Source organism: Protopterus annectens, chromosome 12.part0 (assembly GCF_019279795.1).
Source record: "Protopterus annectens isolate FY-2018-M chromosome 12.part0, PAN1.0, whole genome shotgun sequence".
NCBI lineage: Eukaryota > Metazoa > Chordata > Ceratodontiformes > Protopteridae > Protopterus > Protopterus annectens.
In genome coordinates, this window is record NC_056746.1 from 1,082,794,603 (window position 1) to 1,082,811,816 (window position 17,214).

The following is a 17,214-nucleotide window of genomic DNA, read 5'->3' on the forward strand; positions in this document are numbered from 1 at the left end:
TTGCCTGTCAACATGTTGAAAATCCGTGGTTCCAGTTTCCATTCATGTGGGTCCATGAGATTTCGGCTTAGTTCGTCCGCCAGAGTATTCAGTTTTCCTGGCAGGAATTGAGCTTGTAGTTGTATTTGAAAGGTCAAGGCCGTGTTCCACAATGCTATGGCTAGTCTGTAAAGGGGGTAGGAGTGTGCAGCCCCCCTGCTTGTTTATGTACCACATAACTGTGGTGTTGTCTGTCTTTATCATTAATTGTCCTGGATGAAGGTAGCCCTTGAAGGCTGTCAGTGCATTCTGTACAGCTAGCATCTCTTTTTGATTGATATGAAGGTGCATTTGAATTGGGCTCCATTTGCCCTGAATGCACTTGCCTGCCAGATGAGCCCCCTCAAGCATATTCTGATGTGTCTGTAGTTAAGGTTTGGGCGGCAGGGGGTTGAATGAATGGCAGTCCCTTGTTTTGGTGGCAGGCCTCTGCCCACCATAGGAACTCTAGTTGCAGGCAAGGTATGATAGGAATCACTGTTTCCAGGCTGTGATAATGTTGACTCCATAAACCTTTTAAGTACCACTGAAGTTTCCTCATATTCAGTCTTGCATATGGAATTAGAAGAATGCAGGAGGCCATGAACCCCAAGGCTTGCAGAATTTATCTTGCAGATAGCAGGGTTTTTGTGGCCACCTGTCTGAAGTAAGTCACCAAATGAATTTGCTTCTCTGGCATGAGATAAGCCATTTGGGCAGTTGTATTCAAGCTTGCACCCTGGAATGTAATTTTTTGAGAGGGTACCAGTTGTGATTTCTTTTCGTTTATAGTGTACCCTAGACAAGTTAGAAACTTTTTTTTTTTTTTTTTACAAACGCCAGATGATTTAGAAGATTGTCCTTGTTTTCTGCCTGAATTAGACAATCGTCCAGATAAGGATATATTTGAATACTTCTTTGCCTGCAAAATGCAATCACTGGTCCCAGGGCACTTTGTAAAGACCCTGGGTGCAGTAGATAAGCCAAAGGGCAGTGCAGAGAATTGGTAATGCAAGAAGCCTGCTTTGAAATGGAGGTATCTTCTGCAAGATTACATGATTGGGATATGCAGGTAAGCCTCCTTTAAATCTAGAGTTGCCAACCAGGCATCTTTGCCTAGCATAGGAAGTAACTGGTGAAGAGTCAGTATCTTGAATTTTGGGATGTCCCGAAAGGTCTTTAGAGTAGATAAGTCCAGAACTGGACGCCAAGATTTGTCTTTTCTGGGTACCAGGAAAAGTCTTGAATAGAAACCTTATCCCTTTTCCTCTTCTGGTACTAGCTGAATAGCCCCCATGCTCATGAGGGAAAGTACTTGTTTCTGGGCCTCTGCCCACTGATTTGGGAGCAGGTCTGGCCATCCGTGTGGAAATGAAATCTGTATCCCTGGGATACTATGTTTAGAACCCATTTGTCCTGGGTTATAAGTTGCAAGTTTTTTGCATGAAGAACCAGTTTCCCCCCCAAGGGGCGGCTAAAAGGTAAGTGCTTCGTAAGTGTAAAGGGAAGTCATTGAGACTGCTTACCATAGGGAGGCGTCTTGTTGTTTCCAGATTTGGAAGAGGAGGCACCCCATTGTTTTGTTCTGAAAGTCCCTTGGGACTGAAACCTGGTACCTTTGGAATGTCTGGGTTTGACTTGAGTGGCTCTCGAAGGAACTGGAAAGAACCAGTTCTTAGTAGGCCAGTGTCTACTAAATTTTGGAGGTTGTACTTGTAAGAAATCTTTCACAGTTTGCATAGATTTAGCTTTATCTTCCATCTTTTTTAGAACTTCGTCAGCCTTACTACCAAAGAGACGGTCCTGTTGTAAAGGAGCATCTAACAATTTTAACATGATCAGGCAGATTTTGCTCTTTGAGCCAAGCATGCCTTTCTAGCTCAGACTCATTTACAGCAGCCATGCAAGAGGCCTCCAAAGAATCAAAACCACATTGCAAAGTATGTTTTCCAACTTGTTCAGCTGAATGCAATAAGTCCTGTAAATCTTTATTTTATACACAGTCAGAAATCAACATCATTTTCTGTTTAAGCAGTCTCATGACATGCTGCTGATATTTTATCATATGAAATTGACAGTTTAAAGCCCTGATTGCCAGGGTAGCAGAAGTGTAAACCTTCTTATCCCATCTATCCACCGCCCTGGCATCTCTGTCAGAAGGGGTAAGATTTTTAGCAGTAGAAGCCTTAATGCCCTTGGAACCCTAAGAAATGGTTTCATGATCTGCAACAGGATTTTTGAAAAAGGAATTTGTGGGAGTCAGGAACCCTGTAGTATCTGTCTGGCTTACAAGGAACCGGAGGCAGAGAATCAGGAGCCATACTAGATTCTGAAAAAAACATAATCAACAATGTCTAGAACAGGAGGTACAGCCAAAGGCCTATGCTGAGGAAGAAGAGGAAAATCCCTAAGTCTCTTTTTAGATTCAGAAAAATCCTGACTTTCCCAGTGGAAATGTTCCCTTAAGGTATGCAAAGTTTTCCCAAAAGAAAAAATCCTCAGGGGGAGAAGCAGAAGGAATGGAATCTTCTGCATCTGAGTCCTCATAAGTAGGTATAGACAAATCCTGTTCATTAGAAGAGTCAGAAGAAATAGAATTCTGTTCAGAGGATTCATAATCAACATCTTGCCTAGGCCTCTTGGAAGGGGGGGGGGGGTTGGCTACCCCAGATCAGAGTAATTAAATCTTCAGCCATTTTGATCATTTGTTTTTTAGGCATAGGGGCCTGCACATGTGGCCCAGGTATCGTTTTTTTAGGCATAAGTCGATATTTTGGCCTTAGTTTTGAAGATGGCGTCAGTCTAATTACAAATCTGTAGGGCTGAAAACACCTTCTTAAGCCGGTGCCTGCACAGTGGCTCTGGACCCATCCAAGGTAGAGACATCCATGGGTTCCATAATTGAAGCAACTAGCTGCATATCGAACTCTGAATGGGTCTCAGTAGAAGCCTGCGAATCAGAAGTAGCAGGTATCAGGGGTGCAAATGCGCCTCACTGAGTACCGGCAAACTGGCGACTGGCCTAGGAGAAGCGTTGTTGGCAGTTTTGGACCTCAACGGCCTGTCTGTCTTTTTCTTTGCGTTTTTTAGGTATTCCGGTAGTCGGATTGCTAACCAACGACATTTCTGGATAATTAAAGGGTGAGACAAAATATTTATAAGCAAAAATGTACCGACGCTTGATAGTGCGTTGATTAAATAAAGCACAGAACTGACAGCAAGGTACGTTGTGGTCAGGGCCTAGGCAAGGAATATAGTACAAATGAAAATCCTTATGAGGTATTTGCTTCCCACAAGTAATGCAATTAACTTTTACTGACAATGATAAGGAGCAAGAAAAAGTTTCCCCAATGGGATACTTAGCTTTTTAGTTGAAGACTTCGGATCTGAAACTCGAAAATTAAAATTTCATGAGTCGGTCAACTGGCACTTGCGAACTGCTTCTGCTTCGGGCACCGCACGACAAGAAAGACTAATGTAATGGCATCAGCTTCATGTTTTATACCCCTGATGACCTGACATCACAGAAGAAGGGACAGCAACCGACGCAGGACCCAAGACCTTGTTAATCAGGCTGACTTGAGGGCATCCTGCCAGCAGATTACCCAAATGTAATGATTGCAACAGTGAAACATGAAGAACATGGGGCCTCTTTAGTACTGGATAAATATTTTGTCTTGTGCTTTTTCTTAGCGGAGACACTATTTATTGAAGAGTTGGTGGACCAGACGTTAGCCTAGTATCGGACGGCTCATATTTCAGGACTTCAGATGCAGAGCTGCAAGCTAAGCTCTTAGGGTCCTCAACACATTCAAGCCTCAGTTCCCCCTTGATGTCCAAGTCGGATGTCTGCTCAACCTCTAGTGATGTGCTTGCAGCTGAAGGCAAGGCAACCTCAGAAATGGGTTTGGCCTGTGATTCCAAGCCAGAGATCCCATGTACCTCCAAGTTGACAAGCACCTCATGACGGACGCTGAATTGCAGAGGTGTAGCCCAAGGGGCAGGCCTAGCTTTTTTGTCTTTATGCTTCGGTGACTCTGGATCTGATTCTGGGGCACCCTCCATTCGTTTAGTTAAAGTTTTTAAACACTGGTTTTCCAAACACACATGTGGGAATTAAGCTTGCTTCTAAGGGTCTTTGGAAGAAACGATTGGCAAATACTACACAATCTATGGTCGTGGTTGGGGCCTAGGCAGAAGAGACACTGGGTATGGCTGTCCTTATGTGGAATTTGTCTTCCACACTGGCACTTACCCTTCCTGGATGACGCAACAAAAAGGAACAAAGAAAAAATTCCCCAATGGGGCACTTATCTGAGAAAACAATTACGAAAACACTGGAAAATGCAAGACCGAAATTCAGTAGCTGGCCTTCTGACTGGCGGCAGAAAAGTTCTGAGGATGGTACATGCATACATCTGTTTTATGGCCTACGTATGACAGCAGCCTATGCCAGATGTACCAAGTGCCCTACAGTGGTAAAAGTCTTTTGTATACTGGCTGACGTTGGGGCAACATCTGGTGGGGATCTCCCTCAAGTGAAGAATACTGCAGCAAATGAATAGAAGGACATCTACATTTAACAGAGTAGTGAGCCACTTGAGAGGTAGAACCCAGTAGAGAAAGGACCGAGACCCTACCTTCTGAATCAGGGAGGTCAGAAATAGACTGAGAAGCTTGAGAAAGAAGGGCAAAAACATACCTAGTCAAATGGATGTGGTAATTAATAGCCCGAAAAGGCTGGGTGGCAGCAGTATACATCTTTTTGCCTAAACATTGCATATCTCTACAGTCCTTGTCTGAAGGACGTAGTTTAGTGGAAGGCAAAAGTTTAGAAAGTTTGTCAAATGAGACAGATAGTACAGAAGGAGCAGCAGAAGTACATTTGTACAAGAACTTACAATTATCAACTACCTTGTAAAATCTATCAGGTTTCTTAGGGCCTGGAAGTTGAGAATCTGGGATCACAGAGGCTGCTGAAAACGTATCTAGAAGGACAGCCAAGACTGGAAGTACAGCAAAGGGCTTGGGAGACTCTACCTGGAAGAGGTCATACTATGTGTTCTGAATATCAGAAAACTGAGAACAATCCCATATGAAATATTCAATAATGCGAGAGATAGTGTCCTCAAAGGAGAGTTCTTCCTAGGGAGAGTCTAAACTAATAGAATCTTCCTCCTCAGATCCATAATCCAAAGAGAAGAGATTGGAGAGGAATATGTCAAAGACTCTTCTTTGGAATCCAAATCCTCTTCAGAGGACTCCTGCTCTCTGGTCCTCTTGAGGTGAGTAGATATCCAAGGTGGAGCAGGCACAGAAACTCCTTGGGGAGGCTTTAAGGCTATTAAAGCATTAAACAACCCCTGGGTAAAATCCTGTCATTCACTGGGGATCTTTAGTTGCTGGGGAAAGGTATAGTTGTATACACTTACCATAAATGTAGATGTTTGAGTGTGTTCACTGCTGCAGTCATGACTTATGGGACTTCCTGCTTCAGAAGCCCTTGGTTGGCCCGACTACCAGAGTAAAAAAAACTCTGTCCTCCCTGAGTTGGCGGATGCCCTATTCTGACGTCAGGACGGTTAGGTATAAAGGGAACAGCTGAAGCCATGACATCAGCTTTTTCTTGCTCCTAGATGGTAGATGCCCCACAGATGAATCTTAAACAAGGGACCAGGTTAGAGAAAGGGACCCTTAGGTCATCCCTACAGAGGGTCACCTGGAAGAGGAAGACAGAGAAAAAAAAACTACTGTAAGGAGAATAAGGGGGATGGAGGGAGGGAAAGAAGACTGCAACAGTGAATACTCAAACATGTACATATATGTAAGTGTACACAACTTTATTCTGCTCTTCGTGTTTCACTGTTGCAGTCCTGACTTATGGGATGATTTCCAAAGCTGAGATGAGGATGAAAGGTGCCTTAATGGGAAAAGAGGATGCCCTGCAAGATGGCAGTGGCAAATCCTGCTCTGGACTTGGAGAAGGCTGACAGGTGGTAGTGCATAGTAAAGGTATGCAACAATGACCAGGTAGCTGCTTCCAAAATGTCTTTGATAGGTACTACCATCAGGAAATCACTGGAGGTAGAAATGCTTAACAGATTCAGGGGGCTTTTTGCCGTGCAAAATGTAATAAAAGGAAAACAGTGGGAGATCCACTTGGCGACAGTTTGCTTAAAGAATGGTTTGCCTTCTGAGAACAAGGCGAAGGAAACAAACAGTTGCTCCGATTTTCTGAAAGTTTTAGTCCTGTCAAGGTAGTAGTGAAGTTGCCTGTGTACATTCAAGGAGTGAAGGATTCTTTCCCCTTGGCTCTGTGGGTTAGGGAAGAAAGTAGGCAAGTATATGGCTTTGTTAAGAGAAGTGTCAGTGACCACCCTGGGCATACAGAAAGGATTAGTTCTGTGTGAAACTCTGCCTGGGTGGAAGATAAGAAAGGCTTCCACTGTCATGAGAGCTTCCAAATCAGAGACCCTCCTAGCCGAGGTGATAGCCAGTAAAAGGCTTAGACTTCCAGGTCAAGAATTTTAAATCTGCTGAAGCAGCTGGTTCAAGGGGGGGGGGGGGGTGTAAGGTCATTTTTTCTAGAACAAAGTTGAGGTCCCAGGGAGGGGTGGGCTGCCTCCTTGGAGGTCTGACGTGCAGCGCTCCCCTAAGGAACTGCTGCATTAGGGGGTGGGAAAAGATAGGAGGAAGAGCACAGATGTGGGCTGAAATGGCAGAAGGGTGAATAGAGAATCTTCTCCACATGGCAGAGTACATTTTCCTAGTACTGGGTCTTCTAGACCCTCAGGATTGCTCAGGGTAGAATTCTGATAAGTCATTGCTGATCTCTGCTAGGGCCCTGTGGCCTAGAACCCCCAGGCCTGGTGCTCCTGAGGACCACTGTCTTGCCCCCTGAGATTGCTGTTGCTGCCTATGAGGCCTCTCCCTTCGGGTTTTCCTCTGACTGGGTTTTGATTGGGAAGGAAAGGAACAATGCTTAGTGGGGAAATTCCTACTGAACCTAGATGGCTAGACATGGAGGAAGTCTTTGACCATTTGCAAGGATTTTGCTTTATCCTCCATCTTTTTTTTTTTTTAACAGAGCCTCAGCCTTTGGTTCAAAAGAAGAGTCCTTATCCAGGGTTGTGGAGCTAACAGTTTAGATTTGACATGCTCTGGTAATGTCTGTTCCCTAAGCCTAGCATGCCTTCTGATGACCGAACCAGAGACAGCAGCTCTGGAAGATGTCTCTAGGGCATTATATCCGCAATGCAAGGAGTGCCTAGTTACCTGTGAAATGGAATGGCAGAGATCCAGCAATTCCTTGGAGATGTTCTTGTCCTCCAGGGAGGACATTTTTTGCTTCATTTTTTCCAAAACATTCTGCTGGAATGTTATCATATGGAATTGGCTGCTGAGGGCCCTCATGGTAGATAAGTGCAAACATTCTTCCCAAATCTGTCAAGAGCCCTGCCTTCTTTGTCCAGTTAATGTGTTTCTGGGTGACAACCTCTGGGTCCACAGAGGGGTTCTTAGAAAAGAGTTTGTGTGAGTTCAGTATCCTGTAAAACCTGTCAGGTTTATGAGGCACTGGGGGAACAGAGTCTGGACTGAGAGATGTTTCCCTAAAGACATCTTCTACCACTTCCAAAACTGGAGGGATAGCCAAGGGTTGAGGGAGATCAAAGCACTCTTCCTTTTTCCTGGTGAAGATTCACGGGGAGGTTGGCTCTGACCAAAGAGATAAGGTCCTGCTGATAACCTGTGGGATGCAAACTGGTAAGCCTATGCACAGTACCTAATGTCGAGCTCTTTTTAGGTGTAGTTTTTGCCTTGGGCCTGTGCACGTCCACCACTCTGACACCAGTCTCCTTGACAGAAATACCTGATATTGGCAGATGCCCCGAAGGGTCATTGTCAGCTAAGGATCATCTGTCAGAAGCCAAGGTCTGCATAGAAACTCCAGCCCCAACCGACAAACCGAACACCAATGCCTGACCTGAAGTTGAGGGACATGACAGCAGGTCGCACGCCGAAAGTGTCTCGACAGAGGCCTGCACCATCACTTTGCTTGATGAATGGGGCTGCAAAAGGTGCTTCTCCTTCCTCTGCGATAATGAGCCTTGGGGGACTGGCATCTGGAGAAAGGTTGTTGCCCGATACCCTAAGTTTGGGTCTTTCTTCCTTTTTTCCCTTAGGGAACTCAACCTCAGGATGACAGACACCATCGAATGATGGGAAGCGGACTGCTGACATAGGTGCTTAAAAGTACAGTTTTGTACCTACCATAAATGTAGATGTTCGAAGATCCACATTGCTGCAGTCCTTACATATGGGTAGTCCGCTGTCCTCGGTCGGCCCGAATACCAAAGTATAAAGCTGACGTCGGTCAAGGCGCTTAGAACTGACATCAGAACGTCAGGGTACAAAAGCGCATGACCCGACGTCATATCCTCAGTCTTTTCTTGCCCCAGATGTCAGAAGGCCCTAAAAAGAAAGGCCAAAACCAAAAGACAGCAAAAAACCAATCAACCACCCCTGCACTAATCCTATTTACAATATTTACAATATTCACAACCCAAACCACACAACCGCCTCTAACTACAGAGGGGAAGGAGGGAGGGTAAATTGGACTGCAGCAATGTGGATCTTCGAACATCTACATTTATGGTAGGTACAAAACTGTACTATGTTCTTCATCTCACATTGCTGCAGTCCTTACATATGGGTAGAATCCCAAAGCAGAGGTAAGGGAGGATGGCAAAACTATAAAGCATTAGGAGCTGCCAAAATGCCCTGTAAAATTGCAGTGGCAAAACCAGCCCTAGATTTAGAGTAAATTGGAAGGTGGTAATGCTTAGAGAAAGTATGCACTGAACTCCAAGTAGCTGCCTCCAAAATATCTTTAGTTGCCACCCCTTAAAAAGCTGTAGAAGTGGCAGTAGCCCTAGTGGAATGAGGCCTAATCCCAGCTGGAATCTCCTTACCATGATGGGAATAACAGAAAGCAATACAAAACCCAATCCACTTAGAAATAGTTTGTTTTGAAACAGGCTTGCCCTGAGAACCCAAAGCAAATGAAACAAATAACTGCTGAGACTGCCTGAACCCTTTAGTTCTGCTCAAAAATATCGCAACTGCCTGTGTATATCCAAAGTGTGCAAAATCTTTTCCCCTTTATTTTGGGGGTTTGCATAAAAAGTAGGCAAATGAATAGTTTGGTTTAAAGCCACACTAGAAACCACTTTAGGCATAAAGGAAGGATTAGTACGCAAAGATACCCTATCCTTATGGAAAATTAAGAAAGGCTCAACCGCCATAAGGGCCTGTAATTCAGAAACCCTTCTTGCAGAGGTAATGGCCAACAAAAAAGCAGTCTTCCATGATAAATATTTCAACTCGGCAGTAGCTGCAGGCTCAAAAGGTTGTAGAGTGAGTTTCTCCAACACAAAATTGAGATCCCAAGCAGGAGTAGGAGCTCTACGTGGGGGTCTTATATTCTTTGCCCCTCTAAGGAACTGCTTAAACAAAGGATGAGAAAACAATGGTGGGTCACAGTCATAGTGAGCAGAAATTGCTGCAGCATGAACCTTAATAGAGGAGAAGGACAAACCTTTGTCCAGTAACTCAGTAAGATATTGAAGAGCCACACTTAAATTAGGCTCAGAAACATCAAATTCCTTTGCTGTACTCCAAAATAAAAACCTCCTCCATTTATCTGCGTACACTTTCCTTGTACTAGGCCTTCTGGCCTCCAAAATAACATTCAAAACTTGCTGTGGAAGCTGAGACCCTCCAGGGTTTAAAACAGAATATGCCAGGCTGTTAGATGTAGAGAGTGAAGTTTGACATTGAGTAAATGACTGTTCTCCTGAGACAGCAGGTGTGGAATCGAAGGCAAGGCAAAGGCCATGGAGGCTCCTGTACCAGACTTCTCAGTAATGGGTACCAGTGCTGTCGAGGCCAATCTGGAGCTATTAAAATCATCTTTGGCTTGTCCTGTCTGACCTTCAGGAGTACCTTTGGGAGGAGAGGCAGAGGTGGAAAGGCATACACATGAAGATTGCTCCAATTGAATGAGAGAGCATCCACTTTCCAAGCTGTGGGATGAAACCTTTTGTGCAAAACTTTGGCAGCTGGTAGTTTAGTGGAGAAGCGAACAGATCTATGTCTGGAGTTCCCCATAACACTGTCAATTTCTGAAATACATGAGGATCCAATTTCCACTCGTGGGGATCCATAATTTGTCTGCTCAACACATCTGCTAAGGAGTTCTGTGCTCCGGCAGAAACCTTGCCTGAAGATTTAGCTGTAAACTGAGAGCAGTCTCCCACAAAATCATTGCTTGTCTGCATAGAGGATAAGAATGAGTTCCCCCTTGCTTGTTGATGTACCACATGACAGTTGTGTTGTCTGTTAGAACCAACACCTGCCCTGGAAGAAGTAAATCCTTGAAAGCTATTAATGCAAATTGGACTGCTAACATCTCCTTCAAGTTGATATGCAGATGTTGAAGTCTGGCAGGCCACGTGTCTTGTACCCACTTTCCATTTAGATGAGCTCCCCAAGCTTTGTCTGAGGCATCTGTCGTTAGAATCTGACTCGCCTCTGGCCGGGTCACAGAGAGTCCCTTGTTTAGGTGACATGCCTGAGCCCACCACAAAAATTCCTTTTGAATGCAAGGTATTATCTGAATGACAGTGTCCATATCTTGGCAGTGCTGTGTCCATACATTTTTGAGATACCATTGTAGCTTCCTCATATGCAGTTTGGCATTGGGAAGTACCAGAATACAAGATGCCATGAACCCCAAGGCTTGAAGGACTGTCCTTGCAGTCAGCCTGGACTGATGAGACAATTGATGGAAGTAAAGAGAAAGATTCTTTTGTTAGTCCGGGGTCAAAAAGGCCATCTGGGATGCTGTATTCAGTCTCACACCAAGAAAGCACATGTCCTGAGAGGGTACTAGACTGGACTTTATTTCGTTCACAGAATACCCCAGGCATCTTAGCACTGCTATCACATACTGTAAATGATGAAGAAGTTCATCCTTTCCTTGAGCCAGAATCAGGCAATCGTCCAAATAAGGATAGATCTGTATTCCTCTTAGCCTGAAGAAAGCTATCACTGGAGCCAGAACCTTCGTGAATACTCTGGGCGCAGTAGATAAGCCAAAGGGCAATGCAGAGAACTGATAATGAGAAGTCCCAGCCCGAAAACGCAGATACTTTCTGCAACTGAGCCTGATAGGAACATGAAGGTAAGCCTCCTTGAGATCCAGAGTCACCATCCAGTGATCTTTGCCCAGCAGAGGTAAAAGCTGTTGTAACGTCAACATTTTGAACTTGGGAATGTCCAGATATGTGTTGAGGATAGATAAATCCAAGATTGGTCTCCACGTGTTCCCTTTCTTTGGTACTAGGAACAGGCGAGAATAAAATCCTAGGCCCACTTCTGGCAGAGGGACCGGTTGTATGGCCCCTATTTGACGTAGCAGAGAAATTTGTTTGTGAGCCTCTAGTCTTTGCTGAGGAGGAATGTCCGGCATGCCTTTGAAAGGAGGCAAGGTATGGAAATAAAACTTGTAACCTCGGTGTATGATATCCAATACCCATTTGTCTTGGGTAATCAAATTCCAATTTTCCTTGAAGAGTGCCAACCTTCCTCCCAAAGGAGCTGCCAGGCAAGAAGGATCTGGCAGCTGAAAAGGTAGGTCATTGGGCCTGTTTACGAAAGGACTGGCCCCTGCCCTCACCCGAAGATTGTGCAGGTGAACTCCCTGTTCTAGGTCTGAAAGAACTCTGAGCTCTGCCCCTACCACGTCTAGATCTACCCCTAGACTGAGAATCATAAGAAGGATACGTCCACCCCTTAGCAGGCCAATTCCTACTAAACTTTGGAGGCTGCACTTGCAAAAAATCTTTAACAGCCTGCATGGACTTAGCCTTGTCTTCCATTTTCTTCAAGACTGACTCCACAGGTGAACCAAACAACACATCAGACTGTAAAGGAGCATCCAAAATCCTTGTCTTAACATGGTCAGATAAATTCTGATCCCTCAGCTATGCGTGCCTGCGAAGAACTGAACCAGTGGCAGCCACTCTAGACGAGGCCTGTACAGCATCAAAACCACATTGTAAAGAATGCTTACCCACCTGCTCTGAAACATGCACCAAATCTTGTAATTCTTTACACTCAATGCCTTCCGCCAGAGCATCCACCTTAGACTTCAATTGAGAAAGAAGATAGTTTTGATATTTCAACATATGAAACTGGCAATTCAAAGCCCTCATAGCTAGGGTAGAAGATGTATAGACTTTCTTTCCCCATCTATCCAAAGCTCTGGCCTCTTTATCTGGAGGAACCGGATTTTTACAACAGAGGCCTTGACCCCTTAGGTCCCTGACTAACAGTTTCTGGGTCCGCCCTAGGACTCTTATAAAGATATTTATGAGCCTCAGGCACCCTGTAATACCTATCCGGTTTAACAGGAGCAGGAGGCAGAGAATCAGGATTAAGTGAAGCCTCTGCAAACACATCTTCCACAACATCCAGAACAGGAGGTATAGCCAAGGGCCTATGCTGGGGTAAAAGGAAAATTCCCTAAGCCTTTTCCTGGAATCAGAGAAGTCCTGACCTTCCCACTTAAAATGCTCCCTCATGGAATGAAGAGTCTCTGAAAAAGAAAAATCCTCTGGAGGAGAAGCAGAAGGAGTCGAATCATCTGCATCAGAATCAGAATAAGGAGAGTACTCCTGCAAATCTTCAGCCGAAGACTCAGAAACATCCGAAGCCTGCTCAAAACTCCCCAACTCTGGCTCCACCCTAGGCCTCTTATCAGGAGGGGGCAAAGAACCTCTAATCAGAGTAATCAAATCTTCTGCCATTTTAAGCATGTGCTTCTTGGGCACAGACCCTGCTGCACTAGGAGAGACCCCAACAGAAGCTAAACCTGGCCTGCCTCTGGGAGAAGCCTTGGAAACAGAAGGAGAGGGCCTAACCACCCTAGGAAGGGAGGGGAGTACAGTAACCTGGGAAGCCCCTTCAGCCTGACCTGCCTCCTGAGAGGCCACATCCTGCAATATCAAAGTCTCCCCCTGGGACTCCAGAGAAGCCTCCGCCGGAACCACCGGTTCCACTGACGCCTCTAAAGAACCGACGTCCGGAACGGACGACTCTTCTTGCCTGGGTTTAACTGCTTTGTCTTTGCGCTTCTTCGAAGAAGCGGGCGCCGGAGAATCCGACGGCATATTATAATTGCACCGCTTCCCGAAGACCAGCCTAGCACAATCTAACCTTCGCTTAATAGTGCGCTTATTGAATCTAGCACAAAAGCGACACCCAACAACGTCGTGCTCAGGCCCCAAACAAGGAATACACAAAGAATGATAATCCCTATGCGGTATCTGTTTCCCACAAGAAATACAGTTATTCACTTTTTCTGACATCCGGTAAAACACTGAGGCAAGAAAAAACCAAAATATTCCCCAACGGGGTACTTAGCCAACTTTGATTCGGTCTGAAACTCCGAACTCGAAAAATTTCAGAACGCCGAACGGCACTTGCAACGCTGCTTCTGCATCGGACCATGCGGCAAAAAAGACTGAGGATATGACATCGGTCATGCGCTTTTGTACCCTGACGTTCTGATGTCAGTTCTAAGCGCCTTGACCGACGTCAGCCTTATACTTTGGTATTCGGGCCGACCGAGGACAGCGGACTACCCATATGTAAGGACTGCAGCAATGTGAGATGAAGAACATCAAGATTTTGGCCCTATGCCTTACAGTCCTAATATTGAAAAGGGAGCACAGACGACAATTTGGGACATCATGGTTTGGGTCTTAAGTGACACACAAGGTATGAAAGTCTCTGTGTGGGATTTATTTACCACAATGAAGACAGTTGTTAACTTTATCTGACATGAGCCACAAGTAAGAAAGAGTTCCCCAATGGGGTACTTAGCTTTAGAATAATTCCTCACTCTGGTGCAGACCGGCCAATGCACTCACAACTGCTTTGAGCTCAGACAGCAAGAAAGACTGATGTCATGGCATTGGCTTGCTGCCTTTATACCCAACCATCCTGATGTCAGGGTACGGCATCCACCAGCTCAGGGAGAAGGGAGTTTTTTACTCTGATAGTCGGTCCGATCAAGGGCTTCTGAAGCCCCCCATAACATCCAAAATGGACATTTGCAGAGCCTACGAGGACGTGCGAGAAGCTGGATCCATGCCGGTCATGGGCAGGGGAATATGAGACAACAACCAGGTGATCCTCTGGGATTTCACCAGTCTTGAGGGAGATGTCCAAGGGAGGCAGGACAGCAGCCAAATCAGACCAGAGTTTTTTTGGCCTTTTTCTTGGCAGGTGGCTGACCTTCAGGATGGGAAGATTCCACCATAGCACCTTGTCTCACAATTCAAGACGATAGTTCTCCAGGTAAATCAACAAGGAGGAGACATGACTACATAGGGTCTTAGGGACAAATGCTTGCTATGGTCATGAGTACCATGTGAACAAAAAGAGACACTGCTCATGACTATCTTTATGGGGAATTTGTCTCCCACAATGACATTTCTCCTTTCTGGATGACGTATAAACCCACAAAATAAAAGTGAAAATAGACAAGAAGGAAACCCAATGGGGCACTTATCTGAAACATGTCTTAGTAACACACTTGAAAGAAGGAATGTTCAGACCAACAATCAATGATGGCGTTCGGACCGACAGCAAAGTTGTTCTGAAGTATGTACATGAAAAGAAGTTCTGAAGTCTGTACGTCACCTTTATGCCTTACACCTTGAGCTGGGAGCGTAGACTTTCCAGACAGGGAGCTTTACCTCCCTAAACTCCCTACTTATTTTTATGCCAAATAAACAACACATATGGCAAGAAGCATTGTTTTTACAACATGCTCTGAATTCCTTGTTTCTGAATTTGTGAATGGTCTGTATTAATCCTGCATATGTGTTGCCCTGCTGATAGCAACTGTAGTTCTTATTCAATTAAAAAAAATTTTACACATGCATATATACTTGCCTGCTACATCCAACAGTTCCCAGCGTGGATCGTCCTGTACCTGGGCCAGTGCAGAAAGCTTTGTATCCTCTGAAAGGCGACTTAAAATATCTTCACGGCGAACAAGAAGCACAGAATCACTGCACAGCCTCTGCTTCACCACACCAGCCTTTTCTGTAGAAATATATAATGCAGACAAACTGTAATTCAAAATTTTTACACTTTAAACATCACATTTTGGGCCACACAAACATGACTTGTTAACTAACAGCTGTACTACTAAACCCCATGCAATGGACGGCAGTCTGATGTGCAAGTATTTTTGTATAGCCTAGCCATTACTAGAATTCTTTCATAGTCCTAGCAGTTTTACAAACTTGTGAAGAGTTATGCCATCTGAGATGGGTTGAAAACAACATGAAAATATCTTTAAGAAAAACTAGTACATTCTTTGTGAAGCGTCTATAATGGAGAAAAATGTATATGCACTGTCAAACAGTGCCATCAAACAATCAAAAAGACAGAAGGCAAGAATGCTATACGTTAACACAAGTACTGCCTTTTTAGAAAATCTTAAGGTAATCAATGTGCAGTAAATAAAGTACAATTGTACAAGATGCACTTATCCATAAAGTACAGTTGTGTAAGTAAACTTACAACAGTACATTTTGACTGATCACTGCTGCCTTAGCTATAGGGATAGATAATCCTAGCTTACTACATTTGGTAGGTGGAAAGAGAAGAGTCCAAGAGCCCCTGAAAAACAGTCGTAGCAAAGCCTGACCAGGACCCTACAGAAGGATTCAAGCTTATAGTGCTTTGTAAGGACCACGCAGCAGCGTCTAGAATCCTTCTAGACCCAACCCTTTCCAAAAGCCATAGATGAAGCCAAGGCCCTAGAAGAGTAGGCCTTAACTCTACCTGAAATAGTTTTGTTATGGTGAGTTTAACAAAAGTTAACAGTGTTATACAACCATTTGGAAATAGTCTATTTTGACACAGGTTGTCCCTTCTTTTTACCTTCACAAAAAATGAACAAGTGATATGAAGACTTGAAAGATTTAGGTCTGTCAAGAGAGTACCCGAGTTATCAGTGGACATTTAAGGTGCAGAGTATCCTTTCTCCCTCACTTCTAGGTTAAGGAAAGAAAATGGTTAGATGGATGCTTTGGCTTAAAGCAAACATGGATACCACTTTAGGGATAAAAGAAGGATTAGTTCTCAAAATACTCTGTCAAGGTGGAAAATGAGATAGGGTTGACTCACCATAAGAGCTTGCAACTCAGATACTCTTCTTGCAGAGGTCAGAGTGATCAATAAAACTGTCTTCCATTTTAACAACCTTGAGTAAAGCCAGATGAGATAGCTCAAATGTAAGAAGTGTGAGCTTCCGTAATACAAAGTTAAGATCCCAAGGACTGGCCTCTTGCGCAAAACCTCTTACAAAAACAGTTTGTCCTGAGAATACACTGAAAGAGGAAGATCCATGGGCAGACATGCTGAAATGACTGATAAATGAACCTTGAAGGAATAAGAAAGGCCATAGGATAGTAACTCACACAAACACTGCAAAACCGAAGAACTAGCCCTAAATGGGCGCTGGACAGGTTACGAACATCAACCAGAAAACCTTTTCCATTTGCCAATACATGATTTTCTAGTAGCAGGCTATCTTGTCTCCATTACTAGCTGCTGCATGTCCACAGTAAACAGATGCCTGAAAGGAATTAAAACCCTATGATCCAAGCAGTCAACAGAAGTTGATTAATGTCAGGGTGCATCAAACACCCTTGTTCTTGTGTGAGTAGATCCAGTCTGTAAGAAAGCTTGTGGTAATTGCCTCTGCCCCCTTCCAAAAGGAGTGAGAACCACAGATGCCTATGCCAGAAGGGAGTCACCACAGTGAACTTAGAGACTTCTTTTGAGTCTTCAGAAATACCCTGGATATTGGTGGAAAGGCTGGAAAGCGCAAAGGAACATTCCTGTCCAAGGAAAAGAAACGGCATCTGTCTTCCTGGCCTTCTTTCATGGCGTCCTGGAACAGAATCTTGCCAGTTGATTGTTCAGAAAGGAGGCAAAGATGTATACTTGAGGAAGCCCCTCCAGATGGATCAAATCTCAGGAGATCCCTTATCTAGTTTCTATTCATGAAGGTCTGCCTGATCTTGCTCAGCTTGCCTGCTACACAAT

The 17,214-nt window shown here is 44.5% G+C and overlaps 1 protein-coding gene across 2 annotated transcripts in view; it reads right to left on the reverse strand.

Annotated features, from left to right (window-relative positions):
- LOC122816985 overlaps nt 1-17,214 on the reverse strand; it is a 596,328-nt gene that overhangs the window by 235,701 nt on the left and 343,413 nt on the right. For both annotated transcript variants that reach the window (XM_044090096.1, XM_044090095.1), the window contains one exon: nt 15,046-15,198. In XM_044090096.1, coding sequence (XP_043946031.1) covers nt 15,046-15,198 — 153 coding nt within the window. The remainder of the gene's footprint in view (nt 1-15,045; nt 15,199-17,214) is intronic.